We start from the raw sequence: 25114 nt of genomic DNA, 5'->3' as shown, positions 1-25114 counted from the left end.
GCAGATCAGTAAGAGATTCAATATTCAAAATAGAATGTCTCACCTCAGATGAGTCTGCGAGTATCATGATGTTTGAATGAATGCAGTTAAGTGGTAAGTAAAAGATAGTAACATTGGTTTGCATCATGCAAGGCATCTGTTTAAGAAGGAATGCCAGCCAATCTAGATAAACAAGACTAGGGAAGAGCTAATGATAACAGCTCCCAAATGAGAAAGGTGACATAAAATGATTATACAGTAAGTTATACAATTCTTATTTTGACCAAAGGTTAGAAATGCAATCAAAGGCACTCTGAAGCTCTCCTTGGAAGTGTCGCAGTATTGACATCAATGACTGTGGGGGGCTTACTGGTGACATCTTGTCCATCAAGATGCATCACACGATGAGCCTCAGCATCTTAATGATGAGACGGAGTGACTGCACAGAAAGGAAGAAAAGGAAACAAACCCTACACTCCGGGTCCCATTATTGCTTGCAACATCCTGCCCCATGTGCACAAAGATCTGCAGCTGGAGAATCGGCCTATTCATAGTCACATGAAGACCTATGGCAGAAACTCGCAAACTTGAGTAGATGCCATCCTTGAATCAAGGGACAACTGCCCACCACCACCAACTGTAACCTACAGAATCTTTCATATATTTGAATTATATAGAACTGCAAACATGTGGTTGAATTATGTTACCTTGTGGCATTTTAAGCATGGCATCATTTTGTTTATGCTCTCAAACCGAAAACCTACTGCTGGCAAAAATAGCAAACACTTAACATGTTGATTTAACATTGCTCTGTCTGTTGCTGAATATTACTGAAAATAAATGGGTTAACACTTGCAAGACGATAGCAGGCAAAATCCTATATTTTCAAGAAGTCAACCATTTGTTTGTTAATATTATCAACAGTAATATTTGGAGCTGGACCTTTTTAGCATGAAGGAGCAGGAAGTGGGTTGAAGAGTCTTATGAGAGCAGTTATATTCACTGCGATAAATTATTAAAAGTTAAATTTTGATTTTAGCTTAGTTGACTCACTCATACCTGGAAAGTACTGACATGCTACAAACAGATCTTTCAATCATCATCATCTTACTGTTGGGAAAGTGGGGACTGTCTTTACCTTAGGTGTGCTCACAGTGTCATTATATGTCAACTGGTGTCATAATTAAAATTCCAGCATACTTTAAATCAGCTCTCTGACCTAATATTCTGATATGAATGACACTCAAATGTTCATTATCATTAAAATTGCCCGATTGATGGGTTCAGATTGTGACAGTAATCCTCACGGGGAGTGATTTTTATTCCTTCTTGACAACAGGACATACTGGGTTTTCTTAATAACTAAAAAATCCATTACCAATTAGCATTCTCAAAAATCACTTGTTTGAAAGCTATAAAACCTCCTGACTTTTGAGTAGGTTGTTAGGTACTATGAAGCAATAGAACTGAGCGAGTAAAAGAACAAACAGTCGATGGTAGAACACTGTGATTTCTTGAGAATCACTGTACTTTGAAGGGTGAGTGTGTTTCTGCTCTGTGCTTAAGTGAAAGGAATCCTGCTCTACTTCACAGCTAAATCTTAGGAATCCCGCTGTGACAAGAAGGGATCACCTCTGACATGGATCTTAACTTTGGTTAACCCACATTTGGTTGTGGGCAGCACGGTAGCATAGGTGGGCAGCACGGTAGCATTGTGGTTATCACAGTTGCTTCATAGCTCCAGGGTCCCAGGTTCGATTCCCGGCTGGGTCACTGTCACGTTCTCCCCGTGTCTGCATGGGTTTTCTCCGGGTGCTCCGGTTTCCTCCCACAGTCCAAAGATGTGCGGGTTAGGTGGATTGGCTATCCTAAATTGTCCTTAGTGTCCAAAAAATGGTAAGTGGGGGTTACTGTGTTAGGGGGATAGGGTAGATACGTGGGCCTCAGTAGGGTGCTCTTTGTAAGGGCCGGTGCAGACTCAAAGGGCCGAATGGCCTCCTTCTGCATTGTAAATTCTATGATTCTATGATGATCTTCGGAAACAGGAGCTGGTGAAAACTCAAAGTTTTCAAGCTGAAAAAAGACTACAGGACTGGAAATACTTTGCATCAAAAGACCTCAAACTATTCATCACTGTTGCCCAGATGTTGTAAATCCCAACTCCCCACAGAGGTCTTTGGGTCCATTGAGCACCATTCCCCATTTCAAGAGAAGTAGTAACCTTTGACAACGGCACTGCCAACATTGGTTTGGACTGGTCAGAAGGGAACTATGTATGTGATCTTACCCTCCTCCTCCTCCCAAATTCTCGCCCTGTTTTTGCCTGTTTGAGTATAGAACCTTGGACAAACTTTCAAATTTTTGTGAATATAAAGCCTTCAAAAATGTCAATGATTAAAAATTAAAATTGAAAAGTAATTAGATCTAAAGTTTCCGTTCCACAAATACAATTCATACACTGTGATAAACTGACCGATCCAATGAAAACATCAAAAAGTACCAATAGATTTCAAGTCAGTACGACTTCCAACTCCAGATGTTAAAAGTCAATAATCCAAACTGCATGTCATTGAAGATGTACACCAATTAATCTCATTATAACAAAAATGGATTTTAAAATTATCTCCGGAATATATATCTATACCCACCTCAGGGTCACCTCTTCCTAATGATCACAACTCATCTCAAAGCAACACACAGAGAGAGACAAATAGACGAAAAGAATGTGCCAAAGCTCCGACTTCCTTTTCAATTGACAGCGAGGATGCTTTCACCAGGGAGATGGGGAGGGAGAGGTGCTCCCCTGTGCAGTCAGTGTGAGGCGAGAGGAATGCCACCGAAACCAAAAGATGCACTTCACAAAAACTGGCTCATCAACAGCAACAGAGAAAGTGTGTGTTGGTTGCCTCGCTGTATGGAAATGCCGACGACATCTCTGACTGAGTTGAACCAATATTTTTTTCTTTTTTTGGAAAAAAAAAACTATTTAATGAAATACAATTTGCCTGCAGTGGAACTTTTGAGCGCAGGAAAACCCGGAGACACAAACAGCACATTTCCATCGCCTCCGCCAGAATTGAAAGTCCCCCCACACCACCACCCATTCCAAATGCGGTCCAACATGGGCTATTTTCTCTTGGGAGAAAATAGCGCCTGGGACCCGGTGCATCAGGCGAAGTGCAGATCATTTTAAACGTAACGAGGTCGGCGGCACAAGTTTATCTCTGAGATGCTGAGGGATTGCTGTTTTTTTTGCTGGCAGGGCATTTACAAAATAAAAACTTCCCCTCAAATAGGGCGAGAAAGCATCATTTCTGCCCTGTGTCCCATACCTGAATCCTCCTGCACCTCACAAGATCCACTCTCTTCAGAGGATCCACACACCCAATATTGTCTGACAGGTTTCTCAGGTGACACATGCATACATTTTTTTTTGGGGGGGGGGGGGGGGGGGGAAATCCAGTAGTTTCAGGAATACCTGATCCTCCCCCCCCCCCCCCCCCCCCCCCCACCACCCTGACATCCTTTATTTTTCCTTTCCCAATGTGTGCGTGTAAGGCAGAAAGAAGAAGTCACCCTACCTCCTGAGCTGATCCCGAGCTCTACCGCCTTCGCTGCCTCTAACATTTCTCTCAATCCCGAGACCTGTGGGCAGCGGCGGCAGCGCAGCCCGGAGCGCGTGCCCGGCCGCGCGCGCGCACGGGGGGTGGGGGACGCGCGCCCCGGCAGAGGGAGCGCGCGCTCTTCCCCGGCCAGGGGTGGGTGGAGGCGGGAGAGGCTGCCGCCCCCTCCCTCCAGCCACCTGTCGGGACATGAGTGACAGGAGGCGGCCCCTGTGTAAGAGGAGCATCCTCGTCACTACCAGCACCATCTCTCTCTCTCTCTCGCTTCCATAAGTCACAGAGAGATGATGCTGATGATGGTGACAATAAAAAAAAATAACACTCCAGTGCCATCAAATGCGCAGCCGACCGCAACGAAGGCATCACTACCAATTAAAGCGGCCTGTTTAGCAGCCTGGTGCCAGGGGGCGCACCCTTACACCCCACAGACCACGGACACCCCTCAAAGCCAGCCTGTGCCAAAGACAGCGGGCACGGGAGCGTCATCCACCTATCACACTTCTCCTTTGCATGCCAGATTTAACATGGCGTGTACAATATTATGAGGGACCTAGATAGGAAGAAACTTTTCCCCTTGGTAGAGGGGCCAATAGCCAGCGCGGCGGGGGGGGGGGGTAGATTTAAGGTCGGGCCAGGGAATTTGAGGAAAAACATTTTCTCTCAGAGGCTGGTGGGAATCTGGAACTCTGCCTGCAAGGACGGTAGAAGCGGGATCCCTCACAACATTTAAGAAGTTTAGATGAGCACTCGAAACGTCACAGCATACAAGGCAACGGGCCAAGTGTCGGAAAATGGGATTAGAACAGGCAGGCGTTTGATGGTCGGCACAGACACGATGGGCCAAAGAGCCTCTTTTTGTGCTCCCTGAACTATTCATTATACCAATGCATAAGCTCATTTCAACGTATACGTCAAATAGCTTGCTAGCTAGGCATCTGTAGTCCTTGGCCCTTTCCACTCTAATGATGAGATGCCCAGTGTAACAGAACAGAAAGTGCGGGAAATAGTCAGCAGGTCAAGCAGCACCTGTGGATAGAAACAGAGTTAATGGGCGGGATTTAATGGCCCTGTTGTAGCAGAGGGCGGGGGTGGGGGGCACGGGGGAGGCGAACTGGAAAATGCGACCAGCCGTTCAGAAGACCATTGTCTTTGGCGGGACCTGAAAATCCCATCCCGCCAAAGTCAATGGACGCCTAAACAGCTGGTTGCATTTTCCGGCTTGCAACCCCATCCCCCACCCCAACCTTGTCACGAGGGGGAGGAGCGCGGAAAATTCCACCATACAGGTGGAGAAGACCTTCACCTCGCCCTGAAGTGTTACTCCCCACATAGTATTTGTGGCATAGTAGTCCCAGCATTTGTTTTTAAATGTCAGCTTTCCACAGTTTATTGCTTCCATGTAGTTGCTGCAGGAGATCTGGGGTAGAACTTGTACTCCATCAACATCCTGGGTACTTTCCTCTCTGTTTGCTTTTGGGACAGGCAACAACAGAAATATAAATAATGCAAGGAGATGCTTTCCACACTGGAGAGTTAGAGAGGGATCTAAAATAGCAGGCAGTAATGTTGTCACATCCTGTCATATCATGAGTCAGGGAAGCACTTGAATGTTCTAACATATCACATAGAGAATATCACATATTCTCAACTTGCGCTCAGGACGCAGCAGACCAGCTGCGGAACACCGCCAAACAGATGAGGCAACAATACTATGCCATCTATATGCACACCAAGAACAGAAAGCTTGAGAAACTTGGCATCACCACCGGCAGCAACCAAGCCACCCCCGGTGCCACAGTAGAAAACAGTACAGGGAAATCTATTGTCAACTTGTCAGACTACACCCTTCAACCAGACGAAAAAGTCCTCAGCAGAGGGCTCAATTTCTGCACCACCACCAAAATGGACCCCATCAGTCTCGCGGCAGACACGGAGGAATTCATCAGGCGAATGAGACTCCGGGAATTCTTCCACAGACCCCAAGAGGCCAACAGCGAACCCAAGCAGACTATCAATGAACCGGAACAGCAGACCGAGAGATCTGCGGTGCGGCAACCGAAGAGGAAAGAGTTGAATTGGACCCCTCCGGAAGGCCGCTGCCTTAGACTTGACATGTATGCTCAAGCCGTCAGGAGTCGCGTCAATGCCAGATTCATCAGTCGCATTCACAAGACAGCCCCGAACGTCACCCAAGCACAACGCAATGCCATCCATGCTCTCAAGACCAACCGCAGCATCGTCATCAAACCAGCAGACAAAGGAGGGGCCACTGTCGTACTGAACAGAACGGACTACTGCAAAGAAGTATACCGACAACTGAACAACCAAGAACACTACAGGCAGTTACCCGCAGATCCGACCAAGGAACACATCCGCCAACTTAACAGACTGATCAAGACCTTGGATCCAGATCTTCAGAGCACCCTACGTGCTCTCATCCCACGTACTCCCCGCATTGGAGATCTCTACTGCCTCCCAAAAATACATAAGGCCAACACACCAGGCCGCCCTATCGTTTCAGGCAATGGGACCTTGTGTGAGAACCTCTCTGGCTACATCGAGGGCATCTTGAAACCCATCGTACAAGGTACGCCCAGCTTCTGTCGCGACACGACGGACTTCCTACAGAAATTCAGCACCCATGGACCAGTTGAACCAGGAACATTCCTCGTCACAATGGACGTCTCGGCACTCTACACCAGCATCCCCCATGACGACGGCATTGCTGCAACAGCCTCAGTACTCAACACCGACAACTGCCAATCTCCAGACGCAATTCTGCAACTCATCCGCTTCATTCTGGAGCACAATGTCTTCACCTTCGACAACAAGTTCTTCATCCAGACGCACGGAACAGCCATGGGGACCAAATTCGCACCCCAATACGCCAACATCTTCATGCACAAGTTTGAACAGGACCTACTCACCGCACAGGACCTTCAACCGACGTTATACACCAGATACATCGATGACATTTTTTTCCTTTGGACCCACGGCGAAGAATCACTGAAACGACTACACAATGACATCAATAAGTTCCATCCAACCATCAGACTCACCATGGACTACTCTCCAAAATCAGTTGCATTCTTGGACACACTCGTCTCCATCAAGGACGGACACCTCAGCACTTTGCTTTACCGCAAACCCACGGATAACCTCATGATGCTCCACTTCTCCAGCTTCCACCCTAAACACATTAAAGAAGCCATCCCCTATGGACAAGCGCTCCGTATACACAGGATCTGCTCAGACGAGGAGGAGCGTAACAGACATCTACAGACGTTGAAAGATGCCCTCGTACGAACGGGATATGGCACCCGACTCATCGATCGACAGTTCCAACGCGTCACAGCGAAAAACTGCACCGACCTTCTCAGAACAAAGAACAAAGAACAAAAGAACAAAGAAATGTACAGCACAGGAACAGGCCCTTCGGCCCTCCAAGCCCGTGCCGACCATACTGCCCGACTAAACTACAATCTTCTACACTTCCTGGGTCCGTATCCTTCTATTCCCATCCTATTCATATATTTGTCAAGATGCCCCTTAAATGTCCCTATCGTCCCTGCTTCCACTACCTCCTCCGGTAGCGAGTTCCAGGCACCCACTACCCTCTGCGTAAAAAACTTGCCTCGTACATCTACTCTAAACCTTGCCCCTCTCACCTTAAACCTATGCCCCCTAGTAATTGACCCCTCTACCCTGGGGAAAAGCCTCTGACTATCCACTCTGTCTATGCCCCTCATAATTTTGTATACCTCTATCAGGTCGCCCCTCAACCTCCTTCGTTCCAGTGAGAACAAACCGAGTTTATTCAATCGCTCCTCATAGCTTATGCCCTCCATACCAGGCAACATTCTGGTAAATCTCTTCTGCACCCTCTCTAAAGCCTCCACATCCTTCTGGTAGTGTGGCGACCAGAATTGAACACTATACTCCAAGTGTGGCCTAACTAAGGTTCTATACAGCTGCAACATGACTTGCCAATTCTTATACTCAATGCCCCGGCCAATGAAGGCAAGCATGCCGTATGCCTTCTTGACTACCTTCTCCACCTGTGTTGCCCCTTTCAATGACCTGTGGACCTGTACTCCTAGATCTCTTTGACTTTCAATACTCTTGAGGGTTCTACCATTCACTGTATATTACCTACCTGCATTAGACCTTCCAAAATGCATTACCTCACATTTGTCCAGATTAAACTCCATCTGCCATCTCTCCGCCCAAGTCTCCAGACAACCTAAATCCTGCTGTATCCTCAGACAGTCCTCATCGCTATCCGCAATTCCACCAACCTTTGTGTCGTCTGCAAACTTACCAATCAGACCAGTTACATTTTCCTCCAAATCATTTATATATACTACAAAGAGCAAAGGTCCCAGCACTGATCCCTGTGGAACACCACTGGTCACAGCCCTCCAATTAGAAAAGCATCCCTCCATTGCTACCCTCTGCCTTCTATGGCCTAGCCAGTTCTGTATCCACCTTGCCAGTTCACCCCTGATCCCGTGTGACTTCACCTTTTGTACTAGTCTACCATGAGGGACCTTGTCAAAGGCCTTACTGAAGTCCATATAGACAACATCTACTGCCCTACCTGCATCAATCATCTTAGTGACCTCCTCGAAAAACTCTATCAAGTTAGTGAGACACGACCTCCCCTTCACAAAACCGTGCTGCCTCTCACTAATACGTCCATTTGCTTCCAAATGGGAGTAGATCCTGTCTCGAAGAATTCTCTCCAGTAATTTCCCTACCACTGAAGTAAGGCTCACCGGCCTGTAGTTCCCGGGATTATCCTTGCTACCCTTCTTAAACAGAGGAACAACATTGGCTATTCTCCAGTCCTCCGGGAGATCCCCTGAAGACAGCGAGGATCCAAAGATTTCTGTCAAGGCCTCAGCAATTTCCTCTCCAGCCTCCTTCAGTATTCTGGGGTAGATCCCATCAGGCCCTGGGGACTTATCTACTTTAATATTTTTTAAGACACCCAACACCTCGTCTTTTTGGATCACAATGTGACCCAGGCTATCTACACCCCCTTCTCCAGACTCAACATCTACCAATTTCTTCTCTTTGGTGAATACTGATGCAAAGTATTCATTTAGTACCTCGCCCATTTCCTCTGGCTCCACACATAGATTCCCTTGCCTATCCTTCAGTGGGCCAACCCTTTCCCTGGCTACCCTCTTGCTTTTTATGTACGTGTAAAAAGCCTTGGGATTTTCCTTAACCCTAACCCTAAGACAAACATGGGACACAACCGACAGAATACCCTTTGTCGTCCAGTACTTCCCCGGAGCGGAGAAACTACGTCATCTTCTTCACAGCCTTCAACACATCATTGATGACGATGAACACCTTTCCAAGGTCATCCCCACACCCCCACTACTTGCCTTCAAACAACCGCGCAACCTCAAACGAACCATTGTTTGCAGCAAACTACCCAGTCTTCAGAACAGTGACCACGACACCACACAACCCTGCCATGGCAATCTCTGCAAGACGTGCCAGATCATTGACATGGATACCACTATTACACGCGAGAACACCACCCACCAGGTACGCGGTACGTACTCGTGCGACTCGGCCAACGTTGTCTACCTCATACGCTGCAGGAAAGGATGTCCCGAAACATGGTACATTGGCGAGACCATGCAGACGCTGCGACAACGAATGAACGGACATCGCGCAACAATCACCAGGCAGGAATGTTCCCTTCCAGTCGGAGAACACTTCAGCAGTCAAGGGCATTCAGCCTCTGATCTCCGGGTAAGCGTTCTCCAAGGCGGCCTTCAGGACGCGCAACAACGCAGAATCGCCGAGCAGAAACTTATAGCCAAGTTCCGCACACATGAGTGCGGCCTCAACCGGGACCTGGGATTCATGTCACATTACATTCATCCCCCACCATCTGGCCTGCGAAATCCTACCAACTGTCCTGGCTTGATGTAATTCACACCTCTTTAACTTGGGGTTACCCCATCTCTGGATCTGTAAAGATTTAATCACCTGCTAATGGTCGCATTCCAAGCATTGTTTGGCATCTTTGAATTTGTCTATATATATGTTTCTGGAACATACCTCTTCATTCACCTGAGGAAGGAGCAGCGCTCCGAAAGCTAGTGACATCGAAACAAACCTGTTGGACTTTAACCTGGTGTTGTAAGACTTCGTACTGTGCTCACCCCAGTCCAACGCCGGCATCTCCACATCATATCACATAGAGGGAGCTTTCTTTTGCCTATTTAACACAGTTAATGGCTTTCCTCATGCTATCTACTTCAATTGCACCTGAAACTAAACAGAAGTTTACAATAAAAATAAAACAAATAATGCTGGATAAACTCAGCAGGTCTGGCAGCATCTATGGAAAGGGAAACAGAGTTAACATTTTGGGTTCAAATGACCCTTCCACAGAAGTTTATAATTTGCTTATCAAAATAATGGTTGAATTTTAAAAATATCCTCTGCCACATGCAAAAAATTAATTTGGATTTCCAAAGCACCATTAATATTCTCAATACGTTCCTATATGCTTTACATAACATTTGAAGTGCAGCCCGCATTGTTTTGTTGCTAAAGGTGATAATCGGTTTTCATACAGCAAGATAATAAGGCGAATGACTTGTTAATCTGCTTGCAGTGGTGCTGATTCAGGATGAAAGTTAGGCAGAATTTATTGTTCCGCACAAAACCTCGTGGAATCTTAATACCAAAGAAAAATACTACTGGTGCTGCGAACCTGTGTTAAAAACAGAAAATGCTGGAAATAACCAGCATCATCTGTGGTGGGGGAAAATAGAGGTGGTGGAATTCTCCAGCCCTTCTTGCCATTTGAACCCGCCGAAGTCAACCCTCGCCCTGGGTTCCCTGATGCAAATCATCATCGACTTCGGCGAGACCGGGAGATCCCACCGGCAGCTGATGGCGATGCTGCGGGCAAACCCACTGTTTGCGGGGGCGGGGGGTGGGGGCAGGAGAATTCCGCTCAGAGTTAATGTGACCTTTCACCGTAAGCTGTTCACTCGGTTTCCCTCTCCAACGATTCTGGCAGACCCCCTGAGTATTTCCAGCATTTTCTGGATTTATACGATGGAATCCGATACGGCCACCAGAACAAGCAGATTGTGCCTCACAATTGTAAATCAGCATCTCCTACAACGCAATTTTCCATCAGTGCTGCACTGGTGCCTGATCCAGTACTGGTGTAATCTCTCTACTCTGACAGATGCAGGAATGTTACATATGAGCCAAATTGACTCTCTGCTACAAAAGTATGAACATACAAATTCAGAATAAGAGCAGGCTATTCGGCCCTTTGAGCCAGTCAGTAAGATCAAGGCTAATCTGATTGTGGCCTCAATGCCACATTCCACCCTCCCCCTGAATACTGCTCTGATGGCCTTCTGAAAACTCCTCACCTCTGTCTGAAACGGGAAACGCCTTATTTTTATACCAAGCCCCCCTTGTCTTGATCTCTCCCACAAGGGGGACATCCTCTCAGCATCCACTCTGCAAAATTATTCAGGATGTTATATGTTTCAATAAAGTCACCTCATTCTTCTAAACTTCAATGGTCATAGGCCCAGCCTGTCCAACCCTTCCTCATAAGATAACCACCCCCATCTCAGGGATCAGTTGAGTGGACCTTATCTGAACTGCTTCGAATGTAATGTTGTGCTTTCTGAAGTCAGATGACCAAAATTGCACACACTGTTCCAGATGTGGTTTTACCAATGCCCTGTGGAACTGTAGCAGAACATTGCTACTTCTATATTCCATTCCCCTTGTAGTAAATTGCATTGTATAGCTTTCTGACTGATGTCTAAAATCCCACGACAACTGTACAGTGCATTAAACATACACCCTGATTAGTTATTCTTTTTTAAAAAATAAAATTTACATGACATAAACCACAGATAGAATAAATTGTTGGAAAAGTACCCAGAGGGAATTTGCATCATTACTTTGTTGTGACCTAGGGAAAGATCCAATTTTACTGCTCTCTCTCTCACTCTCATTTAAAGTTCACTGAAACGTTAGAATACTAATTTACAGAAAATCATTTACTAAACATATTATAATGTAGACAATGCAAGGCCATGAAATGCAGGCTTCATGCAAAAAAAGGATCGAATCACAGACTTGGTCTCTAAAATGCTGCAATAAAACTTGAAATTGCGTTTTACACGGTAACATAACCAAATGGGCTAAATCACTGGCTTTTAAAGCAGACCAAGGCAGGCCAGCAGCACGGTTCGATTCCTGTACCAGCCACCCGAACAGGCGCTGGAATGTGGCAACTAGGGTTTTTTCACAGTAACTTCATTTGAAGCCTACTTGTGACAATAAGCGATTTTCTTTCTTTCTTTCTTATAAACTGAAGGATACAATCTCAAAATACTGGTAAAATTCCTGGAATGCCATGTCATGAAAATTCATTGTGATTTATCCAATCATCATTGGGCTGTGACCATGACTATATCAACTGGGTAGCAGAGCTGCCAGCGACCCCAGGATTCTCAGATATGCAGGCAAACCCCAGCTCCAAATCTGCTCTGGGCAGTAACAACTACCCAACACCCGCCCCCCGCCCCCTCCCCTCCCCTCCACCTTCAGGCCCCCGCTTCCACCCTCACTCTCCCAATCGATTACCATTACTGTTCCAGCTCAGCCCACTTCCAGTAGAAATAAAGGTCAGAACAAATGAGTTGTATTTTATCTAGAAACTTAACGTTTCCAGTATAAATTAGCTGAATAATTACCTATGGAGCAGTCAATATTCATCATTTATCTAAAGAACTTCATAATTAGACTTCAGATTGCACCTCGTTTTCGGGAGTGTGTGAGTAAAGAACACAAAGGTGCAAAGAAATAGTGGAATGTTTTTTTAAGAAAATCAGCAACGTATGAAGCCCTGGGTATGTTGTAAAGTGGTAGCATGTTAGATCAACTCATAAGCAGCTAACTAAAAGGTTGAGCAGGTTACTGATGGTATCTGAAATCCAACCTGTGCAATTCTAAATAACACAGGCAGGCAGAGAAGTGACATTGTTCCATTTTACAAATATTCTTCTGTTGACAGCAGGCTTCTGCACTAAACCACTTGATTTGTTGCAGTAATGTTACAGAATTACATGATCTAAATGATGAGATCATCCGTAATTAGGACAGATAACTGTAATATCTCACCAATGTAAATAAAAGTTAGGGAAATACCTAAAAGCCACGTTTGTTTGTATCGAATCACAGGATGGAGCCTCATTGGTAAGGCCAGCATTAATTGTCCATCCCTAATTTTCCTTGAGAATGTGGGGGTGAGTCTCCTTTTTGAATAAAACTGAGTAACTTGCCAGGTGATTTCACGGGGTGTAGGTATAGCTCAGAGTCAAACATATTGCTGTGGGTCTGAAGTCACATATAGCCCAGACCAAGTAAGGACAGCAGATTTCCTTCCCTGGAGACATTAATGAACCAAGTGGGTTGTTATGACAATTCAGGAGTTATTACCATAACTGTTTCCAATTCCAATTCTCTTCCCGCACCTAGCGGTGCACAAAGGCAGACTATCTTCTGTTTCCATTGCTAGTAATTCACGGAAGAGGTCACTAGTCTGTCACCAGGGGCCTATAATGAGAGGGGTGCCACTCAGGGGTCTCTCCCGCTCTTAGCACCAGCCATTGGTGTGTTGGAAGGATTTGCAGGTTGACACATTGTTTGGCCGCGTTATGAATGCACTTTCCTTCGCCATCAAGTCGTGGGGTGGGATTCAAACTCAGATGTAGGGACGCTACCCACTCCGCCACAATACCTCTTTCCCCATAACTGGCTTATTTCAGATTTATCAGGACTATGGGACGAGGATGACAATAAAAGGAACACAAGATGTTAACATTTTACATTATGTCTGGAAAAGAGCACACATTTGGAGCTGTTAGCCACATGCCCGCACGACTGTTTCAAATGTATAGCTAAAAGCAGCATAAGAGAGTCCTGACTTATTTTGATCCAACATCATTCTAACTTTGATAATAAAAGCCATTTTCATCGGCTGTATTCTTTCTGGTGGAGATAAAAACTTCACCAATGAAGGATAAAAGGCTGGGGAATGGGTCCCCTAATCGAGGATACCCTTCCTTATTCTATCTTGCATTCAGATAAGATGGAGTAGACACCATAGAAAGCAATGACCATAACCTTCTGTTCCTTACATCAAGTATGCCTGATACACTTAGTGACATTTTGTTACTTTGGTAGCATGGCTACCGATATAAGACTGACTAATAAATTTATCGATAGTGAGAACAGTTGACAATTTGTTTAAAGGGATTAAGAGAAATAATCCGGCGTGTATTTTTTCTTTTATTGGAATGTTCTTTAAAATTGCATTTAATTAACCATAGTAACAACATTTTAAGATGTAAATTTGATTTTATTTCTCCTATTATGTTATTAACAAATGTAATGGTAGAGTAGAACTAAGATCAGAACCACAAATATATTATAAGTAAGCCCAACGTAAGCTGGAGGAGCAGGATCTCATCTTCCAATTAGGCACGTTACAGCCCTTAGGAGACAACTCAGTTCAGCAACTTTAGACTGTAACCTTTCTCCTCCATCTTAAAGCACCTTTTAAAAAATATCCCATACGTGCATTGACTCAATCCAAAAACCTTCCTTTCTCCTCCCCTCTCCCACACCAGGCCATCTGTCTTTTGTTTCTAAAGACTGTCATATTTGTTGCAATCTCTCACAGCTACAGTTTAATATCTAACACAACTCTTTGATGAAGAGTCAAGCCGACTGGAAAGTTAACCCTGTTTTCTCTCCCTTCAGATGCTGCCAGACCTGCTGAGTTTTCCAACCCTCTGTTCCAGTTTCAGATTCCAGCATCTTCTGTATTTTGTTTATTTATAGGTTATCAGTATGTTTTGCTGTAAACAAATAATGCATTGAGAATTAATCTCCAACCAAGCTAATCATGATACTATTGAAGCAGCAATAAAAGAATAAATATTAAAAATGTTGCATCCAGCGTGAAGCCAGAGTACAATGTGTGGCCTCAGAAGTAAAACAGCTCATGATGCTATATTCCCTGTGGAACACCTATAAGCTTCACATAACTGAACAGACATAACTGGAGGGCAACAAAACACAAAATTGACTTAGATGATCATTTATCTGTTAAGTTGCAATCTAATAACGGAATGGTGGATGACCAAATGGGATCTAGCAAAAATAATAGTAGCGAGGAACAATAATAGTGAGTCAGGAGTGTAATGGAATACTCTCCACTTGCCTGGATGAGTGCAGTTCCAACGACACTCAAGATGCTCGACACCATCCAGGACAAAGCAGCCCGTTTGATTACTACCTTCCACAAACATTCAATCCCTCCACCACCGAAGAACTTTGGCAGCCCTGTGTACCATCTACAAGATGCACTGCAGGAACGCATGAAGGTTCCTTCGGTAGCACCTTCCAAATCCACGACCAGTACCATCTAGCTGGACAAAGTCAGCAGATACTTGGGAATACCACTATCTGGAGGTTCCCCTCCAAGTTACTCACCATCCTGACTTGGAAATATATCACCATTCCTTCACTGTCGCTGTGTCAAAATCCTGAAATTCCCTCCGTACAAGCACTGCTAGTGTACCTACACCTCAGGAACTGCACCAATTGTAGAGGAATCTTACCAACAATTTCTCATGGGAAACTAGGGATGGGCACTAAATTCTGGCCTAACCAGCACTAGCCACATCCCGTAAATAAATACAATAAAGAACAAATATTCAGCAGAAAACTGAACAAGTAAATTACTCAATGTTTTTCAAAGCTACTATTCAAGAACAAGCAGGTAACATAAAACAAGCAACCAAACTACCCAAAAACCTGTGTGCATCCTGTATTTAGCAGCCATTTTCCATCATAACTAAGATGAGCACATGCATTTCAAAATAATAGCGTGACATATTTAGAAAGTCTTTAAGATGTCCAACAAAATTAACATTTGTTATCTAAGAAGTTAATTACTTTGTCAAAACCCTTATTCTCATGTTAAATAAATACTGTAAATCCATTCAGGAAAATAGAACAAAATATATTTTCTGAATAGTTGTGATTTAAAAAAATAGGAAGGAAGGAACAAAGTTAGTTATAACTTAAGCAAGTTTTGTAACAAGGAGATAAGTAATATTAGATCTATGAAGCATGTGTCTTTGGTAACAATAAAATGTGTAATATTTGTTCTGCCAATAGATCACGTCATATTCTGCTTCAGAAAGTTTTCTGTGTTCCAGTGATGGGGCAAACTATTCTCAAGTTTATGGTGCAATGGACAATGCTATATTCTGCACCAGACTACCCATGATGAAAACAATGGGCGATCCACTAGTAAAAATGAAATTTCAGAATAGTTGGTATTCAAAAGTTTTAATTAAATTACTTATGTCTGAACTATGAGGGTTGCATAATGAGATTGAATAGAAATGCATAATAATGAAATGTATGCCAACGTACACTAGTTGTTAGCTTTTGAAATCACAATGTTTTATTATTCTGCCATTTTAACATACCATCCAAATTTGGTTTGGGGGCACAGGTATTGTCATTTCACTTCATCCATTTTTGTCTCCCTTTCTGATTGTTTTCACAGATGAAAAACTGCAGTTAGTGCAGTGATTTTCACTGACTGAGCGTTACAAGCCATACTTTCATGAAGGTTACATTTGCCTACAGGGCTAAGAAAATGTCAGGGAGGCCGATTCCATTTCACTCGCATAAATAGCCATTTCCCACTAGATCAAACCCATTTTTCATGTAATGTAATGCAGAAGTTCTAACATTTCACTGTCGAGACAATGTCGCCGTTGTTAGTCTACATAAACTATTATTTAATAACTGTTAAAAATCAAACCTACACAGGCGACAGGCAGTACAGTGGGCAAAGGCAGTGGCTTGAGACGTGCCCTTTATAGATCCCAGCTTGGCTGATACCTAAGCCCACCAATGCCATATGTGATGAATTCCTTCAGTCTACAGTTGAATTGCTACTTAGGTCTGGCCAATATGGGTGAAAATAACAATTCTACCGCAGTTTGCCAGGAAATAATGGACCTACATCATAACATTTGATTTGTATAGATTCCTTATGGCAAAACAATCACTAAAACAAGTGGACATTCACTCAGCTTAAATCATTCAGGCTACAACAGAACCTAAGTGCGGCATGGTAGCACAGTGGTTAGCACTGTTGCTTCACAGCGCCAGGGTCCCAGGTTCGACTCCCGGCTTGGGTCACTGTCTGTGCGGAATCTGCACGTTCTCATCGTGTCTGCGTGGGTTTCCTCCGGGTGCTCCGGTTTCCTCCCACAAGTCCCGAAAGACTTGCTGTTAGGTGAATTGGACATTCGGGATTCTCCCTCAGTGTACCTGAATAGGTGTCGGAGTGTGGTGACTGAGGGATTTTCACAGTAACTTCATTGCAGTGTTAATGTAAGCCTACTTGTGACAATAATAAAGATAATTACTATTATTATTATAAGTTCAAACTCCAACAATGGTCGTTATGCAAAATTCTGTGTATGCTATTAAATGTGCGTGGGAGTGGGGGGGGGGGGATTTTTATTGCAAAGCAAGAATTAAAGTAATGTAATATTATGGGTTTTGTTTTAAGCGGTTCACCTAAGATGACCCACGTTGCAAGGTTTGAATAAAATCTGTGCACCATCAGTAACTTTGTTGTTTTTGTGGTCTCCATGTACACCAGAATGCACGGAATTTAGGAGAAAGTGTTTGCCAGCATTTAATTGCATATACAATACAAACAAAAGTATCACACTTGACAAGTTATTTTTGATTCTGCCTGTCTGCTCTAGGGATTAAGTTGGACACTAAAGATCGAGTGGTAGTATTCAGAGAAATGTAGGGCATTTGGGTTGTGCAGCAGGTTAACACACACCCTGTATCTTTTGGGGCCAATCTTTTAATATGGAATTGTGAGATAAAGGTCCTTACTCTCTCACAAGCTGTAAAGACCTTCTGTGCAACCTGCTTGTGGCAATTTCAGTCTTAAGCTCATATTGAATTGCACATGCACTCCACAAAAACAGTTCAATATTGATTGGCACTAAAGTGACTTATTCACTGAATGTGGAATTAGGTAGGAAATTATCAATTTATTAGCTGCTTACTGCATCTCCCCTCAATGCCCACTGCCTGAGGCTCAAACAGACGGTTCACAACCTTGATGTTTTGTTGGATCCTAAGATGAGTTTCTGATCCATACTCTCCTCATCACCAAGAACCCTGTAACATCGTCCATTTTCGCCCCACCTCATCTACTGCTGAAACCCTCATCCATGCCTCTGTTATCTCTAAACTGAATTATTACAACGTTCTCTGTTCTTTTTAAAAAATATATATATTTATTAAAGTTTTTTTAACACAATTTTTCACCCTTACAAACAATAAACCCCCCCCTCATAACAAAATAACAAAAACCCGCACAGAGCAAGATATATACATGGTAAAACGATATGATACATAGCTTTGTACACTGGCTCTCTCCCGCACGTACCAGTTTCCCCAATCCTGCATGTTATCTCTTGCTCATCCACCCTCCCAGGTGAGCCCCCATCCCCCCCCCCCCCCCCCCCCCAGAACTTCCCCCCCAACCCCACCTTAGGTTGCTGCTGCTGACCGACTTTCCTCTAACTCTCCGCGAGATAGTCTAGGAACGGTTGCCACCGCCTGTAGAACCCCTGCGCAGACCCTCTCAAGGCAAATTTAATCCTCTCCAGCTTTATGAACCCAGCCATGTCGTTTATCCAGGCCTCCACGCTGGGGGGCTTCGCCTCCTTCCACATTAGCAAGATCCGTCGCCGGGCTACTAGGGACGCAAAGGCCAGAATGCCGTCCTCTTTCGCCTCCTGCACTCCCGGCTCGTCCACTACTCCAAATAGTGCTAGCCCCCAGCTTGGCTTGACCCGGACTTTCACCACCTGAGATATTGCTCCCGCCACTCCTCTCCAGAACCCCTCCAGTGCCGGGCATGACCAAAACATATGGACATGGTTCACTGGGCTCCCTGAGCACCTTCCACATCTGTCCTCTACCCCAAAGAACCTACTCAACCTCGCCCCCGTCAAGTGCGCTCTGTGAACCACCTTAAATTGTATCAGGCTGAGCCTGGCACACGAGGAGGAGGAATTAACCCTACCTAGGGCATCAGCCCACAAACCTTCCTCAATCTCCTCCCCCAGCTCCTCCTCCCATTTAAACATTCTCTGTTCTAACCACTTGCCCTGCAGCCCACATACACCTGAAGGCAGGATTCACCGACCCTTTAGCCACGTGTTTCTCGCCTGTCACTGGCGGCATGATTCCATCTTCCTGCCACTTGGCAATAGGTTTTCCCATTGTAACCACCCCACTTTGCCGGGAAACCTGCGGGTTGCACTGACGGCGGGAAAAGTGAATCGCAATGGTCGGAGAATTCCGGCAGAACTCTGCCACACTTGTTGGCCTCCACTGGCTCCCACTCTGGAAACACCGCAGTTGAAGTTATAACAACTTGGCCGGGAATCTCTGCCCCCCCCCCCCCCCGCCGGGCCAGAGAATCCCCAGGGGGAGGCGCGAATCACGCCCCGCCGTCCCAATGCCGGCTGCCCTGTTGTCCGGCGCCGTTTTTCGGGCGGCAGCGGGATTCCCACCACGCCGGTCGGGGGCCGATGGCAGCGGCCCCCCCAGCAATTCTCCGGGTCCCGATGGGCCGAGTGGCCATCCATTTTTGGCCAGTCCCGCCGGCGTGAATTACTCACCTCACGCACAGTGGGTGAGCATGCGGGGGCGGTCCTCGGGTGGGGGCGGGCAGGGGGATCTGACCCCAGGGGGGCCCCCAAGGTGGCCTGGCCCGCGATCGGGGCCCACCGATCTGCGGGCGGGCTTATTCCGTGGGGGCACTTGTTTCCTCCGCGCCGGGCCTCCGCAGGGCTCCGCCATATTGCCTGAGGGCCGTCGCAAAGAAGAGAACCCCCTCGCATGTGCGGAAATACGGCGGCTGGTCTGCGCATGCACGGAAATACGACTGTTCCACGCATGCACAAACTCGGTGCGGGCTGGATCAGCGTCAACCCCTCCAGCATCTACCTAGCCCCCGGAAGTTCAGAGAATTCTTTACTTTCAGGGGCTGTTGACACTGGAGTGGTTGGCATTGACTTTTCCGCCCGCGTGGGGACTTAGCCCCCAGAAGGGAGAATCCCGGCCCTTGTTTTCCAATCCTCCTTGACTGACCTCATCCCTCCCTATCTCTGTAACTTCCTCCAACCCTGCAACCCTCCAGCACCTCTGCGCTCCTCCAATTCAGACCTCTTGCAAATCTTGGATTTTCATTGCTCCACAATGTACTCCTACATATTTCAAGAGGAACCCATTGGATGAGTGGGTTAAAATAGTAGATTGTGGAGTCGATTTGGGGCATCGGTGGGTGAGCATCACGGGCGATTTTAACTGCTTGCCTTCCTGGTCCCTGTTGTGTGGACAGGATTAAAATGCTCCACTTTCTTTCTCTTTGTGTTTCTAACCAGGTCAGGTTCTTTTAGCTAATTATGTATGTCGTGAAATGATTAAGTATGGGGACTTGCAGGTTCATATCTGAGAAATTCTGACTGGTATCTGCCTTGCTTAAATGTCCAGAACTAAAAATAATGAATGAGCTGAGACCACAATCGGATTACCCATGATCTAATTGAATAGGGGAACAGACTGGAAGGGCTGAATCGCTGCTTCCTGCTACTAAGTCCTGTTACGACACCCTGGGCTAGTGAACGGCCAATTCCAGCCCCACTTGACCTGGAGACACAACACAATTAAAATTAACAAATAATTCTCAGAAAATACCCAAGTCTCTTATTGCCCAATAACTACAGTCACCAGGTTTGTAAATTTAAACACAATTAATTTTTATTAATAACAATAACTAAGAATAAATAGGCATAAAATACAACTGGTTAACTATAATCTAGTTCCTAGCCCCCCCCCCCCCCCATTTAACTCATCCTATCCCCTATACACCCATAAGACAGATAAACACAGAGGAAAAGAGGGGTGGGAAGAAAAATAAAAAGGATGAAAGTCTTTGTTTCAGACGGACGTCTTCTAGTATACCTTTATTCAGTCTAGGCCTTCAGTTGGAAGCTTTTGCTTTCAGTCTGTAGTGGTTTTCACTGTGAATTCATCAGAGGCTCAGAGTTTCTTGGCAGGTTCAGAAAACAGCGGTTAGGCATCACTTTTGGAGAGAGACAGACAGACAGACACTCACAGCTCCTTCTCTCTGTGCCCCGGACCCAACTGTCCCTTCCTGGATTCTCTGCAAACCATCCCACACGGGTAGGACCCAATCACGGCCTGTCGCCGGGCAGAATACGGCTTTTGGCCAATTCATTGGCCATCAGCCAACCAGTCGAACCAAATCTATCCAATCTCTTGGATGCCAGAAAGTCTGCGTTCTTCTGTTCAAAAGCTAAACCTCCAATGGCAACGTGTACTATTTTGCAACTTTTGAATTACTCAGTTCCTCTGCTCGATTTAAAGGTATATATCAATTAAATATCCATGGATCAAAATAAAAGTAAAAGAAATGGGAAATAAGAGAATCAACAGAGAGGGCTCTTACAGTCCTATGATCCTATGTTGCTATAATGTTCTGCTTTCTCATCCATTGAAAAGAAATAAACCTTTGACTGACAGGTAACAGTTGCCTCTTGAGAGTGCAGATGGGATGGGTTTCCTGAATGTCTCCAGTACATAAGAACATAAGAATTGGGGTAGGCCATTCATCCCCCTGAGACTGTTCTGTCATTCAGTGAGGTCAAGGTTGATTGTATCCTAACGCCATTCACCTGTCTTGACTCCATATCCAGAAAAATAACTATCGCTCCCATTTTTATAGGCCTCCTAATAGTTCTAGGGATGTAGAGGAAAGGATGGCGAAGATGATTCTGGATAAGAGCGAAAGTAACAGGGTAGTTATTATGGGAGACTTTAACTTTCCAAATATTGACTGGAAAAGATATAGTTTGAGTACAATAGATGGGTTGTTTTTTGTACAGTGTGTGCAGGAGGGTTTCCTGAAACAATATGTTGACAGGCCAACAAGAGGTGAGGCCATGTTGGATTTGGTTTTGGGTAATGAACCAGGCCAGGTGTTGGATTTGGAGGTAGGAGAGCACTTTGGGGACAGTGACCACAATTCGGTGACGTTTACGTTAATGATGGAAAGGGATAGGTATACACCACAGGGCAAGAGTTATAGCTGGGGGAAGGGCAATTATGATACCATTAGACGTGACTTGGGGGGGATAAGGTGGAGAAGTAGGCTGCAAGTGTTGGACACACTGGATAAGTGGGGCTTGTTCAAGGATCAGCTACTGCGTGTTCTTGATAAGTATGTACCGGTCAGACAGGGAGGAAGGCGTCGAGCGAGGGAACCGTGGTTTACCAAGGAAGTGGAATCTCTTGTTAAGAGGAAGAAGGAGGCCTATGTGAAGATGAGGTGTGAAGTTTCGGTTGGGGCGATGGATAGTAACAAGGTAGCGAGGAAGGATCTAAAGAGAGAGCTAAGACGAGCAAGGAGGGGACATGAGAAGTATTTGGCAGGAAGGATCAAGGAAAACCCAAAAGCTTTCTATAGGTATGTCAGGAATAAGCGAATGACTAGGGAAAGAGTAGGACCAGTCAAGGACAGGGATGGGAAATTGTGTGTGGAGTCTGAAGAGATAGGCGAGATACTAAATGAATATTTTTCGTCAGTATTCACTCAGGAAAAAGATAATGTTGTGGAGGAGAATGCTGAGCCCCAGGCTAATAGAATAGATGGCATTGAGGTACGTAGGGAAGAGGTGTTGGCAATTCTGGACAGGCTGAAAATAGATAAGTCCCCGGGACCTGATGGGATTTATCCTAGGATTCTCTGGGAGGCCAGGGAAGAGATTGCTGGACCTTTGGCTTTGATTTTTATGTCATCATTGGCTACAGGAATAGTGCCAGAGGACTGGAGGACAGCAAATGTGGTCCCTTTGTTCAAAAAGGGGAGCAGAGACAACCCCGGCAACTATAGACCGGTGAGCCTCACGTCTGTAGTGGGTAAAGTCTTGGAGGGGATTATAAGAGACAAGATTTACAATCATCTAGATAGGAATAATATGATCAGGGATAGTCAGCATGGCTTTGTGAAGGGTAGGTCATGCCTCACAAACCTTATTGAGTTCTTTGAGAAGGTGACTGAACAGGTAGACGAGGGTAGAGCAGTTGATGTGGTGTATATGGATTTCAGCAAAGCGTTTCATAAGGTTCCCCACGGTAGGCTATTGCAAAAAATACGGAGGCTGGGGATTGAGGGTGATTTAGAGATGTGGATCAGAAATTGGCTAGCTGAAAGAAGACAGAGGGTGGTGGTTGATGGGAAATGTTCAGAATGGAGTACAGTCACAAGTGGAGTACCACAAGGATCTGTTCTGGGGCCGTTGCTGTTTGTCATTTTTATCAATGACCTAGAGGAAGGCGCAGAAGGGTGGGTGAGTAAATTTGCAGACGATACTAAAGTCGGTGGTGTTGTCGATAGTGTGGAAGGATGTAGCAGGTTACAGAGGGATATAGATAAGCTGCAGAGCTGGGCTGAGAGGTGGCAAATGGAGTTTAATGTAGAGAGGTGTGAGGTGATTCACTTTGGAAGGAATAACAGGAATGCGGAATATTTGGCCAATGGTAAAGTTCTTGAAAGTGTGGATGAGCAGAGGGATCTAGGTGTCCATGTACATAGATCCCTGAAAGTTGCCACCCAGGTTGATAGGGTTGTGAAGAAGGCCTATGGAGTGTTGGCCTTTATTGGTAGAGGGATTGAGTTCCGGAGTCGGGAGGTCATGTTGCAGCTGTACAGAACTCTGGTACGGCCGCATTTGGAGTATTGCGTACAGTTCTGGTCACCGCATTATAGGAAGGACGTGGAGGCTTTGGAGCGGGTGCAGAGGAGATTTACCAGGATGTTGCCTGGTATGGAGGGAAAATCTTATGAGGAAAGGCTGATGGACTTGAGGTTGTTTTCGTTGGAGAGAAGAAGGTTAAGGGGAGACTTAATAGAGGCATACAAAATGATCAGGGGGTTGGATAGGGTGGACAGTGAGAGCCTTCTCCCGCGGATGGATATGGCTGGCACGAGGGGACATAACTTTAAACTGAGGGGTAATAGATATAGGACAGAGGTCAGAGGTAGGTTCTTTACGCAAAGAGTAGTGAGGCCGTGGAATGCCCTACCTGCTACAGTAGTGAACTCGCCAACATTGAGGGCATTTAAAAGTTTATTGGATAAACATATGGATGATAATGGCATAGTGTAGGTTAGATGGCTTTTGTTTCGGTGCAACATCGTGGGCCGAAGGGCCTGTACTGCGCTGTATTGTTCTATGTTCTATGTTCTATGTGTAGAGCTATTGGATGCGCGAGCATCTAATTGCTTTTTGTGAAAGACAGCGCCATGCTTCTGCTACTCTTTAAATGAAGGAACATTTCCCAACATCTTTTCTGAATAACCTATTTCCGATTTTCAGGTTATGAGCACTTCCCTACCAGTGGAAAGAATTTCTCCCTATCCACCCTGTTAACTTCTTTCAAAATATTCAAAACCACAATCCAACCACTCATTGACATTGCAGGGAATACAATCTTAGTTCATGTAATCTCTCCTCATAATCGAATTCTAGGAACCCTGAAAACACCTGAAGATCTTCCAATCCTTTCTAAGATACAGCATTCAGAACTGTATACCGTGCTCCAGATGTGGTCTTATCAAGACTGTATAGTCAATCTTCTTTCCTTTCATATTCTAGCCTCTTGTCATATAGGCTAATATTTCATTGGATTTTTTTGATTACCTTTTTTATACCTGACTACTACATTTTAGTGATATGTATACACACCCTTAAATCCCATGGGGTTGGTTTAGCACAGGGCTAAATCGCTGGCTTTGAAAGCAGACCCAGGCAGGCCAGCAGCATGGTTCAATTCCCGTACCAGCCTCCCCGAAGAGGCAAAGGAATGTGGGGACTAGGGGCTTTTCACAGTAGAGCCTCCCCGAACAGGCGCCGGAATGTGGCGACTAGGGGCTTTTCACAGTAACTTCAATTGAAGCCTACTTGTGACAATAAGCGATTTTCATTTACGGGCAGCACGGTAGCATTGTGGATAGCACAATTGCTTCACAGCTCCAGGGTCCCAGGTTCGATTCCGGCTTGGGTCACTGTCTGTGCGGAGTCTGCACATCCTCCCCGTGTGTGCGTGGGTTTCCTCCGGGTGCTCCGGTTTCCTCCCACAGTCCAAAGATGAGCAAGTTAGGTGGATTGGCCATGATAAATTGCCCTTAGTGTCCAAAATTGCCCTTAGTGTTGGGTGGGGTTACTGGGTTATGGGGATAGGATGGAGGTGTGGACCTTGGGTAGGGTGCTCTTTCC

The 25114-nt window shown here is 45.4% G+C and overlaps 1 protein-coding gene across 1 annotated transcript in view; it reads right to left on the bottom strand.

The window, feature by feature from the left end:
• znf385c (zinc finger protein 385C) overlaps positions 1-3635 on the bottom strand; it is a 520410-nt gene extending 516775 nt beyond the window's left edge. The window contains exon 1 of the mRNA XM_072487338.1: positions 3561-3635. Coding sequence (XP_072343439.1) covers positions 3561-3606 — 46 coding nt within the window. The 5' untranslated portion in view covers positions 3607-3635. The remainder of the gene's footprint in view (positions 1-3560) is intronic.
• Between the last annotated feature and the right edge of the window lie 21479 nt (positions 3636-25114).

This window comes from Scyliorhinus torazame, chromosome 21 (genome assembly GCF_047496885.1).
Source record: "Scyliorhinus torazame isolate Kashiwa2021f chromosome 21, sScyTor2.1, whole genome shotgun sequence".
NCBI lineage: Eukaryota > Metazoa > Chordata > Chondrichthyes > Carcharhiniformes > Scyliorhinidae > Scyliorhinus > Scyliorhinus torazame.
Note: the sequence above shows the minus strand (reverse complement) of the source record. Positions and strands in the feature narration are given on the sequence as shown.